The sequence below is a fragment of the Protomyctophum bolini genome, assembly GCF_963924005.1.
Source record: "Protomyctophum bolini genome assembly, chromosome: 1".
NCBI classification, from domain to species: Eukaryota; Metazoa; Chordata; class Actinopteri; order Myctophiformes; family Myctophidae; genus Protomyctophum; species Protomyctophum bolini.
In genome coordinates this window covers 25,158,530-25,181,019 of record NC_137862.1, presented here as the reverse complement: position 1 = coordinate 25,181,019, position 22,490 = coordinate 25,158,530, and the positions used below count along the sequence as shown (strand labels likewise).

General features: G+C 42.8%; 1 protein-coding gene across 1 annotated transcript in view; it reads right to left on the bottom strand.

Annotated features, from left to right (window-relative positions):
• kcna4 (potassium voltage-gated channel, shaker-related subfamily, member 4) overlaps positions 1 to 22,396 on the bottom strand; it is a 52,415-nt gene extending 30,019 nt beyond the window's left edge. The window contains exons 1-3 of the mRNA XM_080765796.1: positions 21,848 to 22,396; positions 20,130 to 20,516; positions 14,755 to 17,533 (exon numbers count right to left, since the gene is read on the bottom strand). Coding sequence (XP_080621922.1) covers positions 16,953 to 17,533; positions 20,130 to 20,516; positions 21,848 to 22,352 — 1,473 coding nt within the window. The 5' untranslated portion in view covers positions 22,353 to 22,396 and the 3' untranslated portion in view covers positions 14,755 to 16,952. The remainder of the gene's footprint in view (positions 1 to 14,754; positions 17,534 to 20,129; positions 20,517 to 21,847) is intronic.
• Positions 22,397 to 22,490: the final 94 nt, after the last annotated feature.

Sequence of the window (22,490 nt, the reverse complement as noted above, 5' to 3'; positions counted from 1 at the left end):
TGGCCAGTTATTGAAACAGTAAACAAGAATTGTTAATCAACGTCAAAATCATTAACTGCAAAACTGTGATTTCTTTTGCCGTTTGCCAGCAATGGAGATTGCAGACATATTCCCTCTGTCATGTCAGCAGGCAAGGAGGAGAGACGTATTTATTATCCTCTCGATGTCTGGCTCTGTGTGCTTCCAGAACGCTAATTGGAGCGCTGAGCCCTCCTGCGACTCCAGCACCGGCAGAGAAGAGAAAGTGCACGTTTTGTGGCTAAAAATAGACGCAGCACGTTTCCTGCTTTTTTGCCAGGGAGCGAGGGAGGGATTTGTGTTTTCTAAAGACCCCACCTTGGTGCGCCGCTGCGTGCTAATTGTTGCGTACATCAACAAACCGTTACCAGGGGTTACACATGACCCTGTGGCCAATAAAAATGTGTGTTTTGGCTCGATCAAAACAAAACAAAACAATGCAAGATAAGGCTAATTACTGTGCAAACAGGAGGCCTCCCATCTGATGATTCATGATACTCTAATGGGCTACATACTGTGTGTGGAAAGTGAGTGTAAAGTAACTATACATTTACTATTTACTCAACTACTGTACTTATGTACATGTAGGCAAATGTTGTACTTTTACTCCACTACAATGTTTATTCATTTGAAAACTTGTGAAATGGGACATTCTGCAGAATGAGCACTTTCTACTTTTGGTACTTTTATTATACTAATACTTTAATAATAGTATTTTTACATTGCAGTATTGATACTTTTACTTAAAGGAGGATTCAGTGATTTGGGTGATATGGAAAACCCCCCGGTCCGCCCCGGCAACAAGATGTGCACATGCACGCATTACAGTGGGGAGACACGCGACAGGCCAACAGCACGCACACCAAGACCCGCCCCCGCTCGATCGTGATTGGCGGAAGGCCCCTCTCTATCCTGATTGGATGAAGGCTGAGCCACCTAGCCAAAAACGAAACCTACGGTTTTTTTACCCCAGAGGATAAACAAAAAAATAAGCGATATTTGAATTAAGTTAAATCACTGTCACATTTTCCACCACTGATTTTACATCAGTACAATTTTCAGGTATTATTACATTACTTGAGTATTTCCGTTTTATGACTCTTTATATAGTTTTTACTCCACTACACTTATTTGCCAGCTTTAGTTGCTAGGGCTGTCCCTTTTCTTTCTTTATATTATTTTTTACTTGCAGATTGATTGCTATTGACAATTGTGTTTTTGCAATTGAACTATTGAAATAAACATTAATTCATTGCATGCATTTCTGTTTGACCTTTAGGCTTCATAAACAAAAGTTGCACTGGGAAGATATGACAAAATAACTCATGAATCTTGAACATAACTTTAACGTGATGATTTGAAATAGCAAAAATTTGAAATAGCAAAAATATCCGATCTACAAGCTCACTACGAGTCACATTGCGATGGATATTTCTGCTATCATTGGCCACTGGTGCATGCAGGACTCCATCTGATTGGCTATACAGCCCACTGGTGCATGCAGGGCTTCGTCTCATTGGTTACAGCTTCATGGGGTGTGTAATTGATAGAAAATAAGTATTTTTAAACTCTTTTAAATGTTAATCCATGGGCCTATACTTCCATGTAAGGTTTCCTCTACAATACTTTCCAAAAAATACCAATTCGTGATGAAGAGGAAAGCCACTCAGACTGTTACGCTGTTAGTGCCTCTACCATGTCAATTAAATCCTATCACATCTCCACAGACGAACCAAGTAAACAAACCATTATGGATGCGTATGATGTAAGCCACTGTAAGTAGACAAGCTGTGTTTCCTTCCACCAGTCCTCTGCACTATATTTAAACGGGGTCATACCTATGTTCCCTCAGCCCTATGTTCCCTCAGAAGGAGCATTGGTCCGAGGTGCGCTGGGGGTCGGGAGAGGGTGGGTGGTTAGGTTTAGGTGTCTGCCCCGGGGGAGGTTAGGGTTAGGGTGAGGGTTTGAGGTAGGTTGTCGATCGGACCGTCGGCATTTATTATACACTTATAATTAACTTATTGTAATATATAATAACTGATTATTATATTTGTCTTACATGATGTGAGTGAACTATAACACCATGGATACTTATTAAGTGTTGCAGTGTGACACAACTCTGCCTTTGTAGTCGATAATTCTGACTCATCCTATAGGGTAACAACACACACACACACACACACACACACACACACACACACACACACACACTCCTCAAAACTACACGTTTGCGTGACTACTGAATCGTTTACCGTTTACCATAGGTTTTTGCTCTCAAGTCTCGAACTGCGCTTTTTTTTCCAACAGTGAGAAGCATGGACAGAGTGGCGCTGGCTGATGACGTATCAGCAACAACGGCACTATGTACAGTTGACGTTATGAAATGCGAGTCAAGCAGCCTCTGTCCAAACTGAGCAGCGAAGTGACATTTTCAGATCCACGGAACGCAGCGAATCAGGCTGGAACCCAGGCTATATTTTTGGTGCACGACACCAAGTCAGGAATAACTCCAATAAAGCTAACCTTTATACGTACAATAAGACCTCTAACCGCCAAACGCAATCTTTTCTTTTGTCTACAAAAATATGTTCTAAACACCAGTAAGACGCCTGAGGGCAGTAAGCCCTTCGCTTCGTGCACGCATCCGCCTGGGTGACAGCAGACTGCTGGGCGAGCACTGGCGCTTTGGAATGGGGGTCAGATCAACACATGGACTGGCCATACAGTATATTGAGCGTGTCTTGAGTGTACAGGGTTTGATGAGGTCAGACTGAATGTCAGAACAGGTCAGCTCCATATTTGGAGATCTAAGGGTGGCAGCGGGGGCGGTGTCTTAAGTGTGTAGGGTTTGAGGAGGGCCCAGGTAGGGCCGGGGCTTCATTTTCGGGCTGCAGGCCCGTCTAGAGTTTAAATGGACAGGTATCAGTCAGACAGGAGACATCGAAAAGGAAGGATGGATGGGGAAGGATCAACATTATGGAATGTCAGAACAGGTCAGCTCTATATGGATCTAAGGGTTTGAGGTTTGAGGTGAGTTATAGAGTTGCTGGCCTATATAGATGACATCAGGGATCTCCATATATGGGCTTAATATTGATGACATCACGTGATGTCACGAGGCATGACCATATATAGGGCGTGACTGACTGACTGACGGAACATTTTCCTCACAATTAATCTCTGTTTCTCAAATTCGACTATACTTGTGCACACGCGTGCACACACGTTTACACGCGAACGCACGCACACGCACACGCACACACACACACACACATACACACACACACACACACACACACACACACACACACACACACACACAGTCAGACCTCTGGAGCAAGCATTAGTCACTGTACATGAAAGCCAGCAGAGTGAGTGAGAGGTTGAACATGTAGTAGTGGCGTCTATAACACTCCACACACGCTGGCTGTTTTCTAGGACAAACGCTGCCACAGCTATCATGATGACGGAGGACCAGGCTAAATGCATAACACCCATATAACACTCATAAGTACAGGACCCATCCATCCATCCACATTCCACACTGCACCTTCAAAGCACTGTATGCAGAAAAAATAGAATCCTTACTACTGTAAATTCACCAAATCTCTGTGAGAGTATATATCTCCTTTGCTCAGATCAAAGCGGAGCTCGCCGCACTGAGCCTGCACTGCAAAACGCAAATGGTGTTTCACTGATGAAATGCAGAAACAGTACTGGTGTTTTCGTCTTGGTCGTGACCAATGAGCAGTGGCTGGCTTGTGGTGGACATTTTTGTCAAGATTACATTTTTGCCACGAACGTACAAAATGAGACAATAATATTACCAGAAACGTAATTTTCAGTACTTTGACTTCTACTCCACTGTATACATTTCAGACAAATATTGTACTTTTACTTTTACATTTATTTGAAAACTTTAGTTAATCAAACGCAGCTTGCGGAGTCAGTTCAGTCAGTCAACCTCAAGGGAAGTTCTTGCCATGCTCAAAGGCCCATGCTATGCTCAAGGGGTTAACATGCTGCATTACTATGTGGGAGTATACGTGTGTACAAGTCTCACACGTCATTCGCCGATGCGGCAGTCAGCTGACTAACTGGGCAGGCTACTTAAGCTCACTAGTCTCCATGCTCTTCCTGCCTTCCTCTGCTCATGGTTCCCAGCTGCATGTGATGTTTTCTCCCACCACCACCCCAGCACCACCGGTGGGCTCTGCTATCTATGCTCCCCATGGGGGGGTTATTGTATATCTATCTCCCTGCTCTTATGTTTTATGTTGTTGCTAATCATGCCGAGCAGGGAGAATTCCAGCAGAGCCGAACGCCAAGTCAAATATCATATGCACACTTGTTACTCATGCTGCAATAAATATTGTTTAATCTATTCGTGAGTTGTCTGACTGAACTAGTTACTTTGTAGGTTTTTATTATTATTACGAAACATACATTAACCACTTCAGCCCGATACACATTTCGACCATTTGAAAATAGCCGATCTACAAGCTCACAATGCGCCGCGATGCGACGCATTTATGATCTGTTATAAAAGGGTGTTAAGATTTCGGCTATCATTCAAGTCAACGAGGGGGGAACCTTTTAACTGAGGGACCAAAAACTTCCGGTTTATCTCCTAGCACAATCTAAAAATGACATAAAACATTAACCTCCCAGCCCTCCAGGCCAGAGTGTGGCGCTATAGTGCCAGAGAAATGTGCGATATAAGCATACAAGACGGGTCACTTCCGCCCGCCCCGGAGTCCTGCCCATGTACAGCATAGAGTATTAAAAGGATAGAGACTAAACTAACGCGAAGCTCCGCCCCCTCTGCTATTCATGTCAGTGGAAGTTGCTCAGTGGCGTTTTGAAGCACCCGGAAGGCTGCCGGAAGTACCGTCTTTTCGCTGATTCAGCATTTCACCGAGGTGCACTCTGGGTGCACTTCCGCATTTGGACACCAAAATTTGGTGTCCAAATGCGGAAGTGCACCCAGAGTGCACCTGGGCTTTACATTGGGCGCTCGGTTGCACGGGGTTTCCTCGTCAAGAATCCACGGGTCCGCCTGCAGTCCTTCCTCTTACCACTAGGGACCAGCGCTTCAACATTGGAGTGCCTAGCTGGCCCCTTGATGTACAGTGTAGTGTAAGCATTGGGAACGGACTCGACGAGGCGCCGAGAGCAGCAATGATGATCAGCGATGGATTTGAAAAGATGGAGATCTCCATCCATATTTCCACCTTTATTGTTCATCGCTCAGCACCTGCCTATAGACTTAGGTTATGTTCAGGTCAGGATAGAGAATCAAGAGAGAGAATTTAGCCTGGTAAACCCTCCCAGTCGAGTGAAAGGGCTCTGTGCTTCCTTTCCTATTACTTTGAAGGCTGACCGTTCGGAAGTGATGTGTTCATGCGCATGTTCATGCAGAGATAACGATACTATAACGATATATCACAACTGTGATTTACAGATACAGATTGGCTCTTTCACATTTTCTTTTAGCCAAAACAATATCACTCAGGCATTTTTAAGGATCAAAATTATGTCCCCTTCCCGCCAATCTACTTGTTTCTATATACCAGAACCTTCACAGTCAGTTGAACTTTTAATATTATTCATGTATTACACTGTGGGTTTGTTGTTTTTTTCCAGACAGCCTGCAGGATTTTCATTGAGAAATTATACGCTAAACTGGTGAGTCTGAAATGTTCCCACATCCAATTTCAGCTAATTGGGTGAGTTGACGGGGCGTGGACGCTGAAGCTCTGCCTGCTGTATATGCATGCATGACCATCTGTTATGTGACTGACAGAGAGGAGACATGTCATAAGAAACCCTTTGTCTCCATGTGGCATCTCCTCAGTGGTGGAAGAAAAGTAAAGTATCAATATTGCCATGTAATGTGGAAATACTGTTACAAGTATATGTCCGGAATTCAGTATTGTTATCAAAATGTACTTAAAAGTATCAAAAGTAGAGGGTACTCATTATGTAGAGTGACCCGTTTCACATGTTTTTCAAATGTATACAAAGTATAACATTATTTTGAATGAAAATAGCAGATCTGCAAGCTCACAATGTGTCGCATCGTGCCGCATGTGTGAAAGTAAAACGTCAGAGGATTGGTTCTAAATCCTGCAGTGCAGCAATGCACAGAGATCAGCATCACAGTGGAGCCTGGCAGGACAACCTGATGAGAGTCAATTTCATCTGTCTCCTCCACAAGGCTCACACTCAATAATACACTGTTACACCGTGTACTGCTAAAAGTCACTTATCGCACTTCAGACTGATTTACCATTTTAAGTAACCAGGAACCCATGCACCACTGTTCTACGTGTGTGTACAACAGCCTGTGTGTGAAATGTACTACCTAAATGGAACGCATTGCGTGTGTAACAATATGCAGCTGGAGAGTTTTTCAGATTTTTCAGTCATGTTGTTAATTGTTTCAGCTACATCACGTGAGCAGGTGTCACCTCTTCATCTGTCTGTCATATTGTCGATGACAATGTTCATTCAATGTTCATTCTCCAGGGATGGAGTTCCCTAGTCCTGGACAAGTGCGTGCATAATTTGTGACCTCTCTCTCTCTCGCTCGCTCACTCGCTCAATCTCTTTCTCTCTCTCTTCATCGCTCTCTTTAACTGTTGGGCGTTCCAGAGACAATAATACAGTTACAACCATTCAACCATTCACACAATGACAATAATTGTTTTGGGATTGCTTGTGATTACATAAAGGTTTGATGTAGGCTACAGTACTTCAAACGAATTATCTTTGACTCTGGATTCGTACAAACAAATGGAATAATAAAGCAAAATAATATCTACTATACTACTGTGCCACCGTGCGCCCATGGAAGATGCTTCTGAACATTGTATATTAATGCTAGTTTGACCACTTAGTTCAAATACTCTATTTCTAATAGGCTATTTTTGGTGTGTGACATGCTTTCATAGAAGGCTCGAAGGCTTCTATGGAATGGAACTGAAATCAGTCGTGGCGACTGAGAACTTTAACCACGCAAACCTGATTCTCTGGGGAAAAGGTGGCAAAGCCACTGCAGTGTAGACACTGCAGCATGTTTAACATGTATTACATGTATGAACACGTGTATGCTATGATGTACTGTAACTATAACCACCCTGCAATATACCAGCCCAGATTCATGAAGGGTAGCTGATTCTGGCGTCCTGACAACATTATCTCACATGCTACATGCACAATTGTCATTCCTGGTGTAGCAGAGCTAATTTATGCACAATAATATTTCCACTGGCTGCACACATGCATGCAGGCAGGGAGGCAGCGTGCACGCACACACACACACACACACACACACACACACACACTTTTCTGTCACGCACGACTGCATTTGGTCATGGTGCGTACTGGTATAGGTTTATATCCACAGTTCTGTAGCAGCACCCCCAATTAATAAGCCCTCCCCAATAAAAATGCTGGCGCCGCTACTGCACCCAGCCGTCTGTCCTCAATGAGTGAGAGAGACAGACAGAGAGGGATAGACAGAGTCCCTGTCTGTGTCTCTCTGTTTCTTACTCTCAGAGAGAGGGGGAGAAGCAGAGAGACCAGAGAGATAGACGGACAGACAGACAGACAGACAGACAGACAGACAGACAGACAGACAGACAGACAGACAGACCATGGCTTTGTATGGGTGAACAGCAGCCATGACACTGCATTTAATCAGATCTAAGCTTGTTCATAAATGGCTGCATCGCTGTGGGGGCCTTAAGTGGAGCTCTGGAGAATAAGTAACAAAAACAACAACTTCAGCTTCTTGCTCTGACAAATCTGTAAAATGCCTCCGTACCTTTACCAAACCTCTAATCCCCCACTGGCCTAAATTGTCCATGTGTGACTGCAAACTGAATACAAAAAATAATGCATTTCTCTGTATATCGTATGTATTCACGCATTTAAACACACATTTGTAATGTAACATATCTTAACAGCTGCTGTATCCATTCATAATGGTTATGTTGGGGTTATTTTCAATTATAATCACCAACAACATATTCTTGGTATACGAGCTAATGCAATTTTACAGTCTTGTCTGACTAATAATGAAACCGGATTAGAAACTTCTAAGCACATTAACCGTTATTTATCTGACGCAATAACTGTTGCATGATGAGTCACCGCTTTGCAGTTACCACTATTAATGACTTGACCGCAAGTGAAGAGAGGACACCTGAGACCTAAGCATATGTGTAATTAGCAATGCAATCTACACGTCTAGAATTAAGGCAGCATAATAAAGACATAGGACACAGTCACATTAATTCTATCCACTGGAAAGATAATATGTCAGGAATGGATCCAGTGTGCGTGGGGTTTCAGGTTGCCATCCTTTTCAATAGAGCTACATTATGTAACCACTAAATGGAAACCCGGCAAGGCGGTTTAAACTTACACGCCAGGCTATAATCCAAAGTTTCTCTTGTTAATAAGTGGCCGCATCAACGCACGCATCTATCCATCTATCACACAGCGTTGGAGGCAGAGCCACAGCCGGGGCTATAGTGGCTTCCTTCCCACTGTACTGTATCCTGCACGCCTACCACCACTTAGAACAATTATAATTTGGACACTTTTCTGTCTGATTTGGATGCTTTCTAATTTGATTGCATAACTTCCCACTAGTAGGATTGATTTGACTAGTGTTATACCTGAGGGAGACTATAGTTCCATATTAACAGCTACTGACAAAGCCAAGTAATATCGCATACGGGGAGTCTTTGAATATAATGACTAGCTACATGCAGTCCCAGAAAGCTGTGCAAATGAATCTACTCATTTCAGACGTAAAACATGTCACTTTGAGCTGCATTTTGAGCTTGCGGATCTGCTACTTTTGATGCTTTCGTGTGACACTGTAGTATGATCAAGTAGGGCGTTAGTTTACGAAAAGCACACAAAAAGTTAAAATATGGAGAAGAGGTTTCTGCCCGACAGCAACAATATTGTCCAAAAGTCGGGTCGTCATTTATTCATAGAATCATAGGCTAGCAAACCAAGGAGGCACTTGGATCCAGAAAACTGTTAAAGCTGAGGAACTGAGGCTGAAACAGAGTGAGATCCACTACACAAATTCATTTCATGGCTCACACAGCGTCTGATTGATGATAGACGCACTGACAGACTCCCTGGCTTTATGACAGACTTGGCAATTCATTGAACTCTCGGTTCACAGAGGTTTGGTTTGGCCGTGTGTGTTGGCTAGAAATATCCAAGAGCTCACAACTTTTAATCCCTATATCCAAGTGGATTGGATTTGGGTATCGTTCAAATGGGTGTTGCTTGGTTGCGCTCTGAAAACAGCAGGTCTATAATATTGTAGATTGGCTATTTTCAGCATGCATGCCATCAAGGCCTGCCAGAATAAAATATTGACGACTAAATCAACTGTAGATTTAGTCGACTAAAACTAACTAAAACTAGACCAGAAGTATAACATTTCAGATGACTAAAATATGACTAAAATGTAACAGAATTTTATTTAAGAGACTAAAACAACTGGCTAAATCAAAACGTGCTGTCAAAAACCAACACTTCTGCAGCTGAGCCATCATCTGCTTGTGTGCGTTGCTGCTTTGTTTTCCTGGGTCAATCACTTCCGCGCATTCTTCTCACAATTGAGATCAGCGAGCAGCTGGCGACAGCAGAGGCCCACATGGGAGCCAAGCCGTTAATATTGGACCCCATCTTGTTACGATTTTTCCATAATTATGTTTATATTTTTCTTTCGCTGTCACCAAAATGTTCTGGATCATCACCGGATAAACTGACTGAACATTGGACATCGTCTCTGTCGGGTGGAAACCTCACAACTGTTACGCTTTCAGGATTCAAATAAAAAGAAGTAGCAGATCAACAAGCTCATTTTTATGCTTTTGTGTGACACTGTAGTATGATCAAGTAGGGGCATTTAAGAAAAAAACACACAAGAAAGTTAGAATATGGAGATAAGAGCTGTGCGATATGAAATGTCTGTCCGTCAAGGTTCTGGAACATCCCTGGGTAAACTGAGTCAATGTTGGATAAACATTGTCGAGTGGTGACCACTTGAACGCTATGGAGGCTATGCATGTGACATCATCGTACACAGGGAGTTATGCAGGAACACACACTGAGTGGCAAAAAAACACTTTCTGGCCTTGACAGCCCATACATACTGTACATCCAAACAGAAAAGTCCTATCTGATTACATAAAACAACGTTGAACTCACCAACATTACAGCTGTACGGAAAAGCTTGAATTATCCTCTTTCTGCAAAGTTTTTGCTTCATAAAAATCCACCATAGACATGTTATGAGCTATTTTCTGTCAATAAATTCCATGCACGTTCCTGCACTGCCTGGAAGTGCCAGAGTTTGAAAAGGCATGTTTGCAACATCCAGCTGCCTCCTGCATTAGAAACAGGTGGTACTCGTTGAGTGATTTCCAACGAGTGCTTCCAAACTCCAATGCTCCATGCTGCATAATGTGTTTGTGTGTGTGTGTGTGTGTGTGTGTGTGTGTGTGTGTGTGTGTGTGTGTGTGTGTGTGTGTGTGTGTGTGCGTGTGTGTGGGTGAGTGTTTTCCCGGACTTAATCTCGCAAATTGGGAGGATCAGTGCCAAACCTTATGTATTGTACACTGCCAGTTTTCCCATCATGTTTTATACTTTTTGAATTATTAAACTTTTCATTGGTTAATGGAAGTCAATCGGGCTCTGATTGAGCTGAAACCATACATATGACATCACAGTCCTAGTCTATAGCGTCGCAGTCCCGCCCCCTTTCATGACGACGTCAGGCCCAGGAAATGAATCCCAATGCATTTTTCCCATAGACATTTCAAATAGTATTTATTTAAAGACCTTTTAAGCGTCGTACTAAGCCAACTCGAGTCGTGACAAATCATGACAACAAACACAATATCTTGGACCAAACAAATAATTAAAAAGAAGAAAAACAACTTTGTTTGGCCCAAAACATTGTGTTTATTGTCATGACAAGAGTTGGCTTTGTCCGCGGCATAAACGTCTTTAAATAAATACAGTCGGTTACCCCCAGTAAGGGGTAAAAAAATATTGACTACTCTAAATGTATCGAATAAATACAAATATCACGTAAATAGTGTAGGTTACAGACTGTAACTTAATGCTGCAGTAGTGAGCTTGCGTGACAGGTGGATTGACTGCCCTTTGTGGGTAGTGAAAGGCCAGGCTGGGAGGTAGATAATTGGCCCAGGGTCCTCCTTGAGCATTAATCTGGCCCTGATTATAAGTGTAAGCTACATGACATCTCCTGACACCAATACTCCACACACTGTGACCTCCAAGATAAAGTATTCAGGCTCAGTGCTGTTTATCTTTCTCAATGCTCTGCTTGCTTCATAAGATTAGTTAAACTGTGGGGGGGTTGTTTGACCTCAGTCTGAAGCCTTTTTCTACATCACTGCTTCTCAAACATTTTCATTTCAAGGACCTCTCCTCCACGTTTATATGTATCTGTTTGCCCACAGACCCCCATTTTAAATGATTTTGCGCCAGGGAAAATGTGTCCACATTTCTAAAGATGTGGACACGTCATCACAAGAGCTTGCAAAACTGCTATTAAACTGCTATAGTGAAATAGCTGAAAAGTGTTTAAAACTGTTCCTCATTTTTCTGCAGACCCACTGCAACCCCTTCAAGGTCCCCTGGGGGTCACCAGACCCCACTGAGAGAACTAGTGAAGGGGTTCCAGGAGGTCCCCAGCAATAGTTAAGATAGCATCAAAATCTGTTTAACAACTTCAACCATCAATCCATATTTATACCAAAAAAATGCTACATAAATCGTATGTATTATTAGTAGTATTATTATTGGTATTATTGGTATTATTAACCCTATTTCATGCTTTGGCATAAGCATCGCATTGCAATGTGCTTTAGCTGTGTATATGTTATTTTTGAAGAATCTTGAAAAACGTAGATACAGTACCAGTTTTCTTTTAATATTTTGATTTTGTTTTCTTCCCTCATGGGGGTCTCTTGTACAAAATATTTTCAGATGGAGGTCCATGGCCAAATTCATAATATTGTAATATTGTTCAACAGTTAGTGTGGCTTTAGCTGACACCAAGATACCAAATTATAATCATCAATCACTTGAGTCGTAACAGTACCCATGTTGTTGTCCTCTATTGCGTTAACTTATTATAGTTTTCAATATTGATTTATTTGATGATTGATTTTTTTGTCCCCCCCAACACAAGGCACACACACATTTACACTAATGCACAGTGCATTACCATGCACTGTGCATTTCAGTCAATAAAACGTCAGCCAATCAAAAAATATTTTTTAGCTATCAGCGACGCTGAGTAAAATCCAGTGTGTCATTTGTGGCTCAGAATAACTCACGTTTATGCACGCATGCAAGTGCCCTTCTTTGTTGCAGAGGGCCTATTCATTTTATTATGCTTTAATGGGGTGACATTGTAAAATGACTGAAAACAATATGCACAGGGACTTAATTAGCCTAATATTATAGGCTATATGGGGTTTAAATTAGTGGTGGTGGTGCCCTTAGACAATACATACTGTACGTGTTGTACATCTGTCTCTCTCACAGCGTTCACAATTAGGGGCGTGACAATATATCGATATTGCAATATATCGCGATACATAAACGATATATTGTATCATCCTTCCAATATTGTGACATTGCTTAGTTAGTAGTACAGTAGTAGTAGTAGGCTACCCATTGTTGTGGACAGACAAGTTGTGGACAAGTTGCATGAAGTTGCAGTCAGTGTTTTACTGGAGGCAAGATTCATGTACTTATTGGCCAGTTTGTGACACAAAACATCTTGTAAGATTTTGGAATAAATACTTCATTCCAGATGTTTTGCCTTTTATGGTTATTTTTTTCATTTTCAGTTACAGATATATGATATATCGATGAAATCTCTTGCAATATATTAAATATCGCAATATATTGAATATCGTGATATTATCACTATCGAGGGCCTAATATCGGGTGCAGGCTTCCGACATACTATTGATCCGAAACCTCAATCCTAACCTAACCCTAACCACAAGCACGGGAGCAGCGCATGTCGGACCATCGCTTTTTCGCATCGCATCGCATGTCCCCCCGCTTCGGATCTTCGGTGTGTCGGAAAAGCGTGCGCACCCCCTAATATCGCCACAGATATCGTAGTGTATAGTCCTACCCCTATTTACAATCACATTCCTATAAAGAACCTGCAGGCTCTTTCCACCATCAATGAACAAAGGTTATTAGAGAGTTAATATAGTTAATGGCGGGGTAAGTGATTTTCTTTAGTTAAAGTGTTAAATAGCTCTATAATTTTTATTGTAGCCACTAGCCAGCCTGGCTAGTGGCTACAATAAAAAATATTGCCATAGAATGTTTGTTGCAGTGGCGTAAATATCGACGGTGCAACTGGTGCGATGCACCGAGGCCCAGCGTCCCCAAGGGGCCCATGAAGGGGGAAGAAGACGAGAAAAAAAGAGTCAGGACAACGGGCTATCGGTTGCAGGAAGAGTAACACCAAGGATTCATCAGTGATGTCACTGACAGACTGGTTTATAAACAGCTTCAAGTCCATACTACTTCCATGTTGCATAACAGTGACATCCCTGTCCACTCCTTCTTGGTATCTTTACCACCTTGTTTCAACGTGTGTGTTACTGCATGTGTTTATGCAGCGCTGTCTAGCTGTCAGCAGCACAACAAGCTCAGCTGTAGCCTATTCTGTCACGTTCCGTCGCGCTAATGAAACACTAGATGGGATTATTATGTCATGTCAGCACTTCAGAAGATGTAACCCAGGTAAAGTAATCTGTCACTCTGCAAGTTTAACTAAAGTTTTTTCCATCTGTCCAACGTCATTTCTGAGCAGCCCTGCAGTCCTACAGATACACAGATACAGATTGATTGAAAGTGAAACATGCACATTGATTGAATATTTTACTATCAGATCACTTAGGTACAGTTCAAAGACGCATTTGGTTCAATGAAGCGCGACGCATCTTATCACATCAATTCGCATCGCACCCCCCCCCCCCCCAAGCCACAATATTTTAGGGGCCCACACAAAATATTCGCACCGGGGCCCATTGCCTGGTACTTTCGCCCCTGGTTTGTTGTGCTCAATAACAGGAGTCTCCATGTCTATCCACTGTTTTAGCTAGCTCTTTATTAAACAGAAAATGCATTTTCAGGTCAGGATACCAATTTTATCCAATCTCAGACACAGGATACAGATTCAACAAGGGCAATTTGAAGTGATGACACAAAAGAAATGAGCAGACAAAATTGGAACTGGACCAATATAAAAATGAAGGTGATGAATGGGTACTTTCTCCTTATCTGCTGAAATTTGGCCACCCACCTGAAAATGTAGCCTATTTTCTGTTTATTAAAGAGCTGGAGAGACAGGGAGACACCGTTACTGACCAAACACTCTATTGCAATGATTGCTATCAGATAAAGTGGTTTAACCTTTAAACCAACCTTTTAACCAAAGAATATACCCTTACTCCCTACCTTTAACTCTGGAAATGGAACCAGATTTCTGTGCATGTTTGTATACCGTAACTCAGAATGTACAAATCGAACCGCATGGACCATGTACACTCTCTGAGTTAAATTAACACGCAGGATTTTAACAGGAAATGAACACAACAACAACAACAACAAAAATGGGGTACATACCATGGAAGACATTCTCGTCGTTGCAGTGGATCCTCTTGCGAGCTGAGAGAGACAACAGCCACAGTCCTCCGGCGGAAAAACAACGTTTGTGCAACGAGGTTCCAGCAGACAATAAGAGAGGTTTGCCTGCCAGCCCCGGTATGAAGTTTTCCCTAGGTTATAGGAGTCTTTTCTACCGCAGCTTTATTCCCCTCCGGCCGGCATCCATGTGTAAAGGGATATTGTCACATTGAGGTGGTTTTATAATTATGACACTGAGGAGTAGGAGAGGAGAGACCATGGGACCTTGAAAAACATCTCCATTCAAGTCATCTTTCTCTCAGAGCAATGAAACTTAGACCAGAGACGAATCCTGTGCTTCGCTTGTCACGGTTAGTGGACACAAGGCTTAGTTTGGCCTATTTTGTGGGGAGAAAACGTTGAGTGTGTATAGAATTTACTTCTAGCCCTAGTTTTTCTTGACTTCACTGAATGTTGTCATTTGCTTATAATAACACAGTAATATGTTACGTCAGACATACATATTATTATTATTATTATTATTAGCCTAATCCTGGAACTATTGACGAACGCGCCATGGCAACCAGTTTGACGTCTTCCGAGGTGAAAATAAAAGTCATAATAATATAAATATCCACATTCTTCACCTAAAGTGGTCCCTGGAGGGATGACTAAATTATTGCCATTTTTCATGGCCTACAGATTCTGTCTCAACTGCACAAACGTCGAAGTCCGTCAGAAACCCGAGCAGAGTTTACATAATTAGTGCAAACAAATTTGACTTTATTGCATAACAGCAAAAATGATCGCGTTCTCTTTCTTTCTTGTTATTGACAAATGAAACTCATAAAGTGCGAATGCATTAGCCTGTCTTTCTTCTCTCCGTCCATCAGTGGTGGAAAGTAACTAAGTGCATTTACTTACGTACTGTACTTACAGTAAGTACAATTTTGAGGTATTATTACTTTACTTGAGTAATTCAAATCTTCTACTCCACTACATCTCGGCGGAAAATGTTGTACTTACTCCACTACAATTATTTGAAAATATTTAGTTACTACTGTAGTTACTTTGCAGATTTTGATTATTACAAAACATACAAACATTTCCACTATTTGAAAATAGCAAAACGACTCATTGTGAGTTTGTAGATCTGCTATTTTCAAAAGATATTTATACATTTGAAAACTTGTGAAATGGGACATTCTGCATAATGAGTACTTTTTACTTTTAGTACTTTAAGTACATTTTGATACCAATACTTTTGTACTTTTACTCGAGTCAATTTAGAATTCTGGACTTTTGAGTATTTTTACATTGCAGTATCGATACTTTTACTTAAATAAAATAAATTGAGTACTTTTTCCACCACTGCCGTTCATAATGTTACATTTGGAAGCCCACATGGGTCAAGGGGAACCGACTGACCCATCGGGCAAGACGGTCATAAATTGTGAGAAGCAAATTTTGGTGAGACTATACCTATGGTACGTTTTGTCATTCTGATCTATTTGTTCTAAAGCAGCCACAATGAAAATGCAACATTGTATTGTTTGGGGAATTCAATGTACTACTGTACTGTGTGCAATGCATACTAAATTATGTGTGTGTGTGTGTGTGTGTGTGTGTGTGTGTGTGTGTGTGTGTGTGTGTGTGTGTGTGTGTGTGTGTGTGTGTGTGTGCGTGCGTGCGTGCGTGCGTGCGTGCGTGCGTGCGTGCGTGCGTGAGTGAAAAAAATATATATATTCCATTAAAACCGAGAAAGAAGCTATTCACAAATAGCAGATATACAAGCTCTTGAAAGTTTGAGAACTACTGATTTAGAAGGCATTTGTAGATTCGCCCTCAAGTCTTAATGGGATATATAGCCTACCTATATATATATATATATATATATATATATATAAATACATATATACATATACTGTATGTATATGTGTGTGTGTGTGTGTGTGTGTGTGTGTGTGTGTGTGTGTGTGTGTGTGTGTGTGTGTGTGTGTGTGTGTGCGCGTGTGTGTGTGTGTGTGTGTGTGTGTGTGTGTGTGTGTGTGTGTGTGTGTGTGTGTGTGCGTCGGCGTGCACGAGCGGGTGTTGTAACATGTGCGTTAAAACGTGTGTGCTAGAGGGTGTGACCGGACAACCTGCTGTGTGTGTTCTAACGGGTCGTTGCTAAACGCGAGGACCGCGTCTCTCTGTGGTCACACGTCCGTCTGAACGGCCTTAGTGTTACTATTCCTTCGGCTGATGATGTCCGTCCCGTTGCCTTTACTGGGGCTCTTGTCCAGCCCGCACAGGGACTCCGTCACCCCCTCCTCCATCTCCATGTACTCCCCCTTGTCACCCAGCGACGACCCCGACGGCGATCCCTTGAACTTCCGCAGGAAGTTGGGGAAGTAGGGGCACACGCCCGGCGGCAGGCTCTCCACGGCCGCCGGTGTCGCCGGCTCGTTGTCCGTCTCGCGGTGGTAGAAGTAGTTGAAGTTGGACACGATGACGGGCACGGGCAGCGCGATGGTCAGCACGCCGGCGATGGCGCACAGCGAGCCCACGATCTTGCCGCCGACGGTGATGGGCTTCATGTCGCCGTAGCCCACCGTGGTCATGGTGACCACGGCCCACCAGAAGGCGTCCGGGATGCTGGTGAACTGGGACGTGGGCTCGTCGGCCTCGGCGAAGTAGACGGCGCTGGAGAACAGGATGACGCCGATCACCAGGAAGAAGATGAGCAGCGCCAGCTCGCGCATGGAGGCGCGCAGCGTGTGGCCCAGGATCTGCAGACCTGTGTGGGAAGTCATGCAAGGAGGTTCAATGCACAGATTATTATTATTATTATTGCCCTTATTAATATTGCCCTTATTATTATTACCCTTATTATTGTTATTGTTATTGTTATTGTTATTGTTATTGTTATTTTTATTTTTATTTTTATTTTTATTTTTATTATTATTATTATTTAATATTATATTGTTTAGAGACTGATGCTATGTTCATTGTTTACCTGCTATCTTAGATTACTGAGGCACTACAATGTCCCTACTGAGCTCAGCTCACTACTCATTCTTCATGCTGAGCTGTCAAAGCAGCTCGTTCAGCGTCTGTGTGAAAATTCTCCTCACCTCCCCGGCCTCCTCCCTGTAGTTCTTAGTCCAGGGGTTATGGGATATTATTTGATCGTTTGCGATTGTGTCGATTCTTGTGTTGAATCATGTGTTGATGTGTTATTACTGTGTATTTTGCTCATGGAATTATTGTATCTTTGGCTCTGCTCTGGGGGGGTCTTGATATCAGAGCTGTGTCTCGGTGCATAGATAATCGGAGTTATCAAATGTGATATCAGAGCTGTGTACACAACTTATCAGATTATCTGATATCACATGAGCAGAGCCACACCGCCATACTAACATACAATAGCTTTGCAATAAATGGTTTATGGTCAATCTGAGCTAAATTAAGCCTGGGTTCCAGCCTAATTTGCTGCGTTCCACGGGTCTGAAATGTCACTTCGCAAGTCAACATTTCAGACCCGCGGAACGCAGCAAATCAGGCTGGAACCCAGGCTAGCATTAAGGCCCTATAACTCACAAGTTTACTAATGAACCAAATGGTTTCATCCGAAAAGTCTGCAATTTGGTTTAATTTGTTCACTGAGTTATAGACCTGCAAGGGTCCATTTGGTTCAATTTGTACACTCTCCGAGTTACAGAACTGCTGCTCTGCGAGTACAAAGCCATTGATGGTCACATTATTATTGCGTCATATCTGTGAAAATAATTAGGGTTATTTTGAGACCGACTCGATACCGATATGGCATTTTTGTGGCTGATTATATTGTGCATCCCTAATTAATACTATTATAATTTATTATCATTGCATTATCATTATGATCATTGCAAGAACAAAGGCTCTCATATATTTATTTACCCATTTATTTATCATTATTTATGAATGGATCAAAGCAGAAATTAGTAACATTAATTCAGAATGTCAGGGTGCATGTGTGCTCATGCATGTATGTATGTACGTGTGCTCACGACCGTGAGTGTTTGAGGTGTTCCATAGACAAAGCGTTGCTGCCATATTGGAGTGATAGTGATGGTGATTCCAAGTATTTGAGGAGTTTCACGTCTCTTTGGCGGACGTACCGCTCAAGGAAATGATGTTGACGTTTTACAAATCAGTTTACATTCCCCGTGAATTAAGTGTTGTGATTGAGTCGAAAACTATCGTATCCGGAGGGAAAACATCTGACACTTCCGCCGATACACTTTCTGCCTTAAGTTATCTTTTCTCTTCGCAGATGAGTAAGGCTGGGAACGAGGCTAGCCATCGTATAATTTACATTAGTAAGGACCAATAATTATTGGTAGGCATGTTTCTGAACTGTCCACAGCCCAACCAATGGGTGACTAGACGGAAATTGGGCCATCTTATAATGAACCAAATGAGCATTTGTGCCTGTCGTAGACATGCGCAGAGCAAGTTCAGTCAGGGAACCTCAGTGCAGTTGCTTCCGGCCGTTAATTGGGCCGCCTCAGCATCACGCTCTCATCCACATGATTCACTCAGCCAATCACACACTCACTCCATCTTCATACCGGCTACTTTAACCGGAGGTTTGCATTTCTCCTCCTGCTTCCTTTCTTTCTGCTGCTGTATCAGCGTTCTGCTTTATACAAACCTGCTGCTCACCCACCTCCACCCCAGCTACCACCTGACGTTTTGGATCTACTGTTTAGGTATGGGGGATTCAGAGTCCCTATGGTCGGGACTGATGCGCTTGATCTGAGTACCTAAAAAGCATATCCAATACTTCGCCAAACCATAATAAATATATTGCTCATCTTATATTCAATAAAATAAATAAATATATATTCCATCCTTTCTTGAGTTGTCCTGACTGAATAACCATAAGTAAGTGAAGTGCTCTCCTAAAATGTAGCAATGTTCTGTTTACCCCATTTAGACCTGTTGTAAGCTATACTTTGTTATACCTTTCAACCCAGGAGCAACCTCTGTGTCTCTTTAGTTGCTATACAGTATACATGTAACTTTTTGTCTTTATTTATTTATTTTAAATAACAATTTGACGGTTTTTAGAAAACGTAGGTATTAGATGGTGTTTTTAGAATCGGCCTCAGGTCTAAATGGGTTAAATGAATTACATTTTGTTTTTGTTTTAATAGTAGTAATAAAAAGTAGCCTAAGCTAACTAGTAACTAAAGGTGTTCAATGCCTCTGAGATGTAATGGAGTAGAGGTAGGCTATCAAAAAATACTCAAATATAGTCCTAAAAAGTAAAGGTTTCTCGACATTGTTAATTCTTATAGGTGCAGAAACTTGAGTAGGTCAAACTTGAGTAGCTTTCCACCACTGACCTTTGGAGTGCCTGGACAGCTTGAAGATGCGGAACACTCGGACCAGGCGGATAATTCTCAGGATGGCGAAGCTCATGGCGTGCTGTCCGTTGCTGTCCCCCTGGTGCTGTGCCAGGTCTGTGCCCAGCGTGATGAAGTAAGGCAAAATGGACACAATGTCAATGCTGTTCATGATGTTCTTAAAGAAGTCTGTCTTGCTCGGACAGGCGAAGAACCGCACAATGATCTCGAAGGAGAACCAGATGATGCACACTGTCTCCACGATGAAGAAGGGGTCGTTGAACGGCGTGAAGCCGTGGTCCGGCTCCAGGGACGAGTTGCCCGACTTCGGCTGCAGGTACTCCTTCTCGTCCCTGAACTCCGGCAGCGTCTCCAGACAGAAAATGACTATGATAGATAAGACATATACATTTATTACATTGCTTGCTTGAATGCTTGATTCTGATTGGTCAGTCGCCGTGTGTTATTTCTTGATAACAGACCGCCTAATCCAACCCTCGGAGCACCTGCCGTGCCCCGCTTGATTTACTGCTGATTCCAACATGACAGCCATGCTAAACATTGCTCTCAAAAATGTTTTTGAAAACATTTGAGCGAGAAATAGACAAATAAACATTTGAGCCAGACCGCACCAATGCAACTATAGTGTTTTGCCACACCAATGCAAATCCTTGCAATGCCAACTGCCATTGGGGATAATGGTTGCAAGAAGTTGCAATGAGTTGCATTATTATTATTTTACATATGAAATCTACTAAAGAGAAATAGCTTTCCTAAACATAATTCTAGTCTTTCATAATCATCTAACCAAAACACAATTTATGACATTTTACCACAAAGTAAATGTCTTAATTCCTCAACGTGTCACTCTTCAGCTCTCTTCCTATACGCCATACTGTCCTATCAATAACCAAGGCATACAGTAGGCTACAGAAAGCCCAAAAACAAATCTTAAAATAAAAATGTTTAAGAAGTATACCCAGTGAAATAGCCGAACGCAAGCTCTGATGCAACGTGTTGTAACTCGTGAGCTTGCAGATCTGCTATTTTCACTATAGTTTGGGTCCTTGCGGGTGTGTGTGCAGGGGGGGGGTCAAATTTAATATTTTTCTCTTTGCAGCTTAAACGTGTGGGATCCTATAGGATCATGTCAAACATAGCTGTAAAGTAACAAAGTACATGTACTCGAGTACTGTACATAAGTACAATGTTGAGGTATTTTACTTTACTTCAAATTATTTAGGCTACTCCGCTACATCTCAGAGGCAAATAATATTTGCCTCTGAGATGTAGCGGAGTAGCCTAAAGAATATGATTGTACTTTTACTTCACTACATTTATTTGTTTTCAGAACTTTAGTGAGGCAGCATAACTAAAGTATTTGTATTTGTAAGTAGGCCTATTTGTATTTGTATTAGGCCTATTACAAAACATCAATTTAACACTTGGCTTCAGCCCTAGGCCACAAGCTCACAATGCGTGTAATTGTATGTGAGCTTGTATAGATCTGCTATTTTCAAAGATTTTTAAATTTGAAAAACTTGTGAAATGGGATGTTCTGCTCTATCATTGGTATTTAAGAAGCCGTGTTGATGCCAATACTTTTGTAGCCGCGATAGCCTCTTTTACTCAAGTAAATTTAGAGTTTCGGACTTTTCACTTTCATTGTATTGCTACTTTTTCCACCACTGAACACATATAGGCTAGCCTATACCTACCTATGGAGATGACTATGACCAGCACGGACACCACGGCAATTCCCCGCGCCGGGCTGGAGCTCTCCGGGTACTCGAACAGCAGCCAGATCTGCCGCTTGAACTCGTCGCGGGGCAGCGGCTTCTCCTCCTCCTTCACGAAGCCCTCGTCCTCGCGGAACTTCAGCATGACGTCGTCGCCCAGCTCGTAGAACTTGACCTCCTCGCTGAAGACGTCGAAGGGCACGCTGGTGGGTCGCTTGAGGCGCCCGCCGCTCTGGTAGAAGTAGAGGATGGCGTCGAAGCTCGGCCGGTTGCGGTCGAAGAAGTACTCGTTGCGCAGCGGGTCGAAGTAGCGGATGCGCTTGTCGGGGTCGCCGAGCAGCGTGTCGGGGAACTGCGAGAGGGTCTTGAGCTGCGTCTCGAACCGCAGCCCCGACACGTTGATGACGACGCGCTCGCAGCAGCCGTAGTCGCTGTACGCGGCCCCGTAGCCGGAGCGAGGGCGCCGCGTCTCCTCCTCATCCATGTTGCTGATGTGGTGGCACAGGAGGAAGCTCGACGAGCGTCTGTTCCTCCTCCGCCTCCTCCTCCTCTCCTCCTCCTCCTCCTCCTCCTGCTTGTCCCGTTCCCCTCCTCCCTCCCCGGCCTCCTCCCCCTCCTCCTC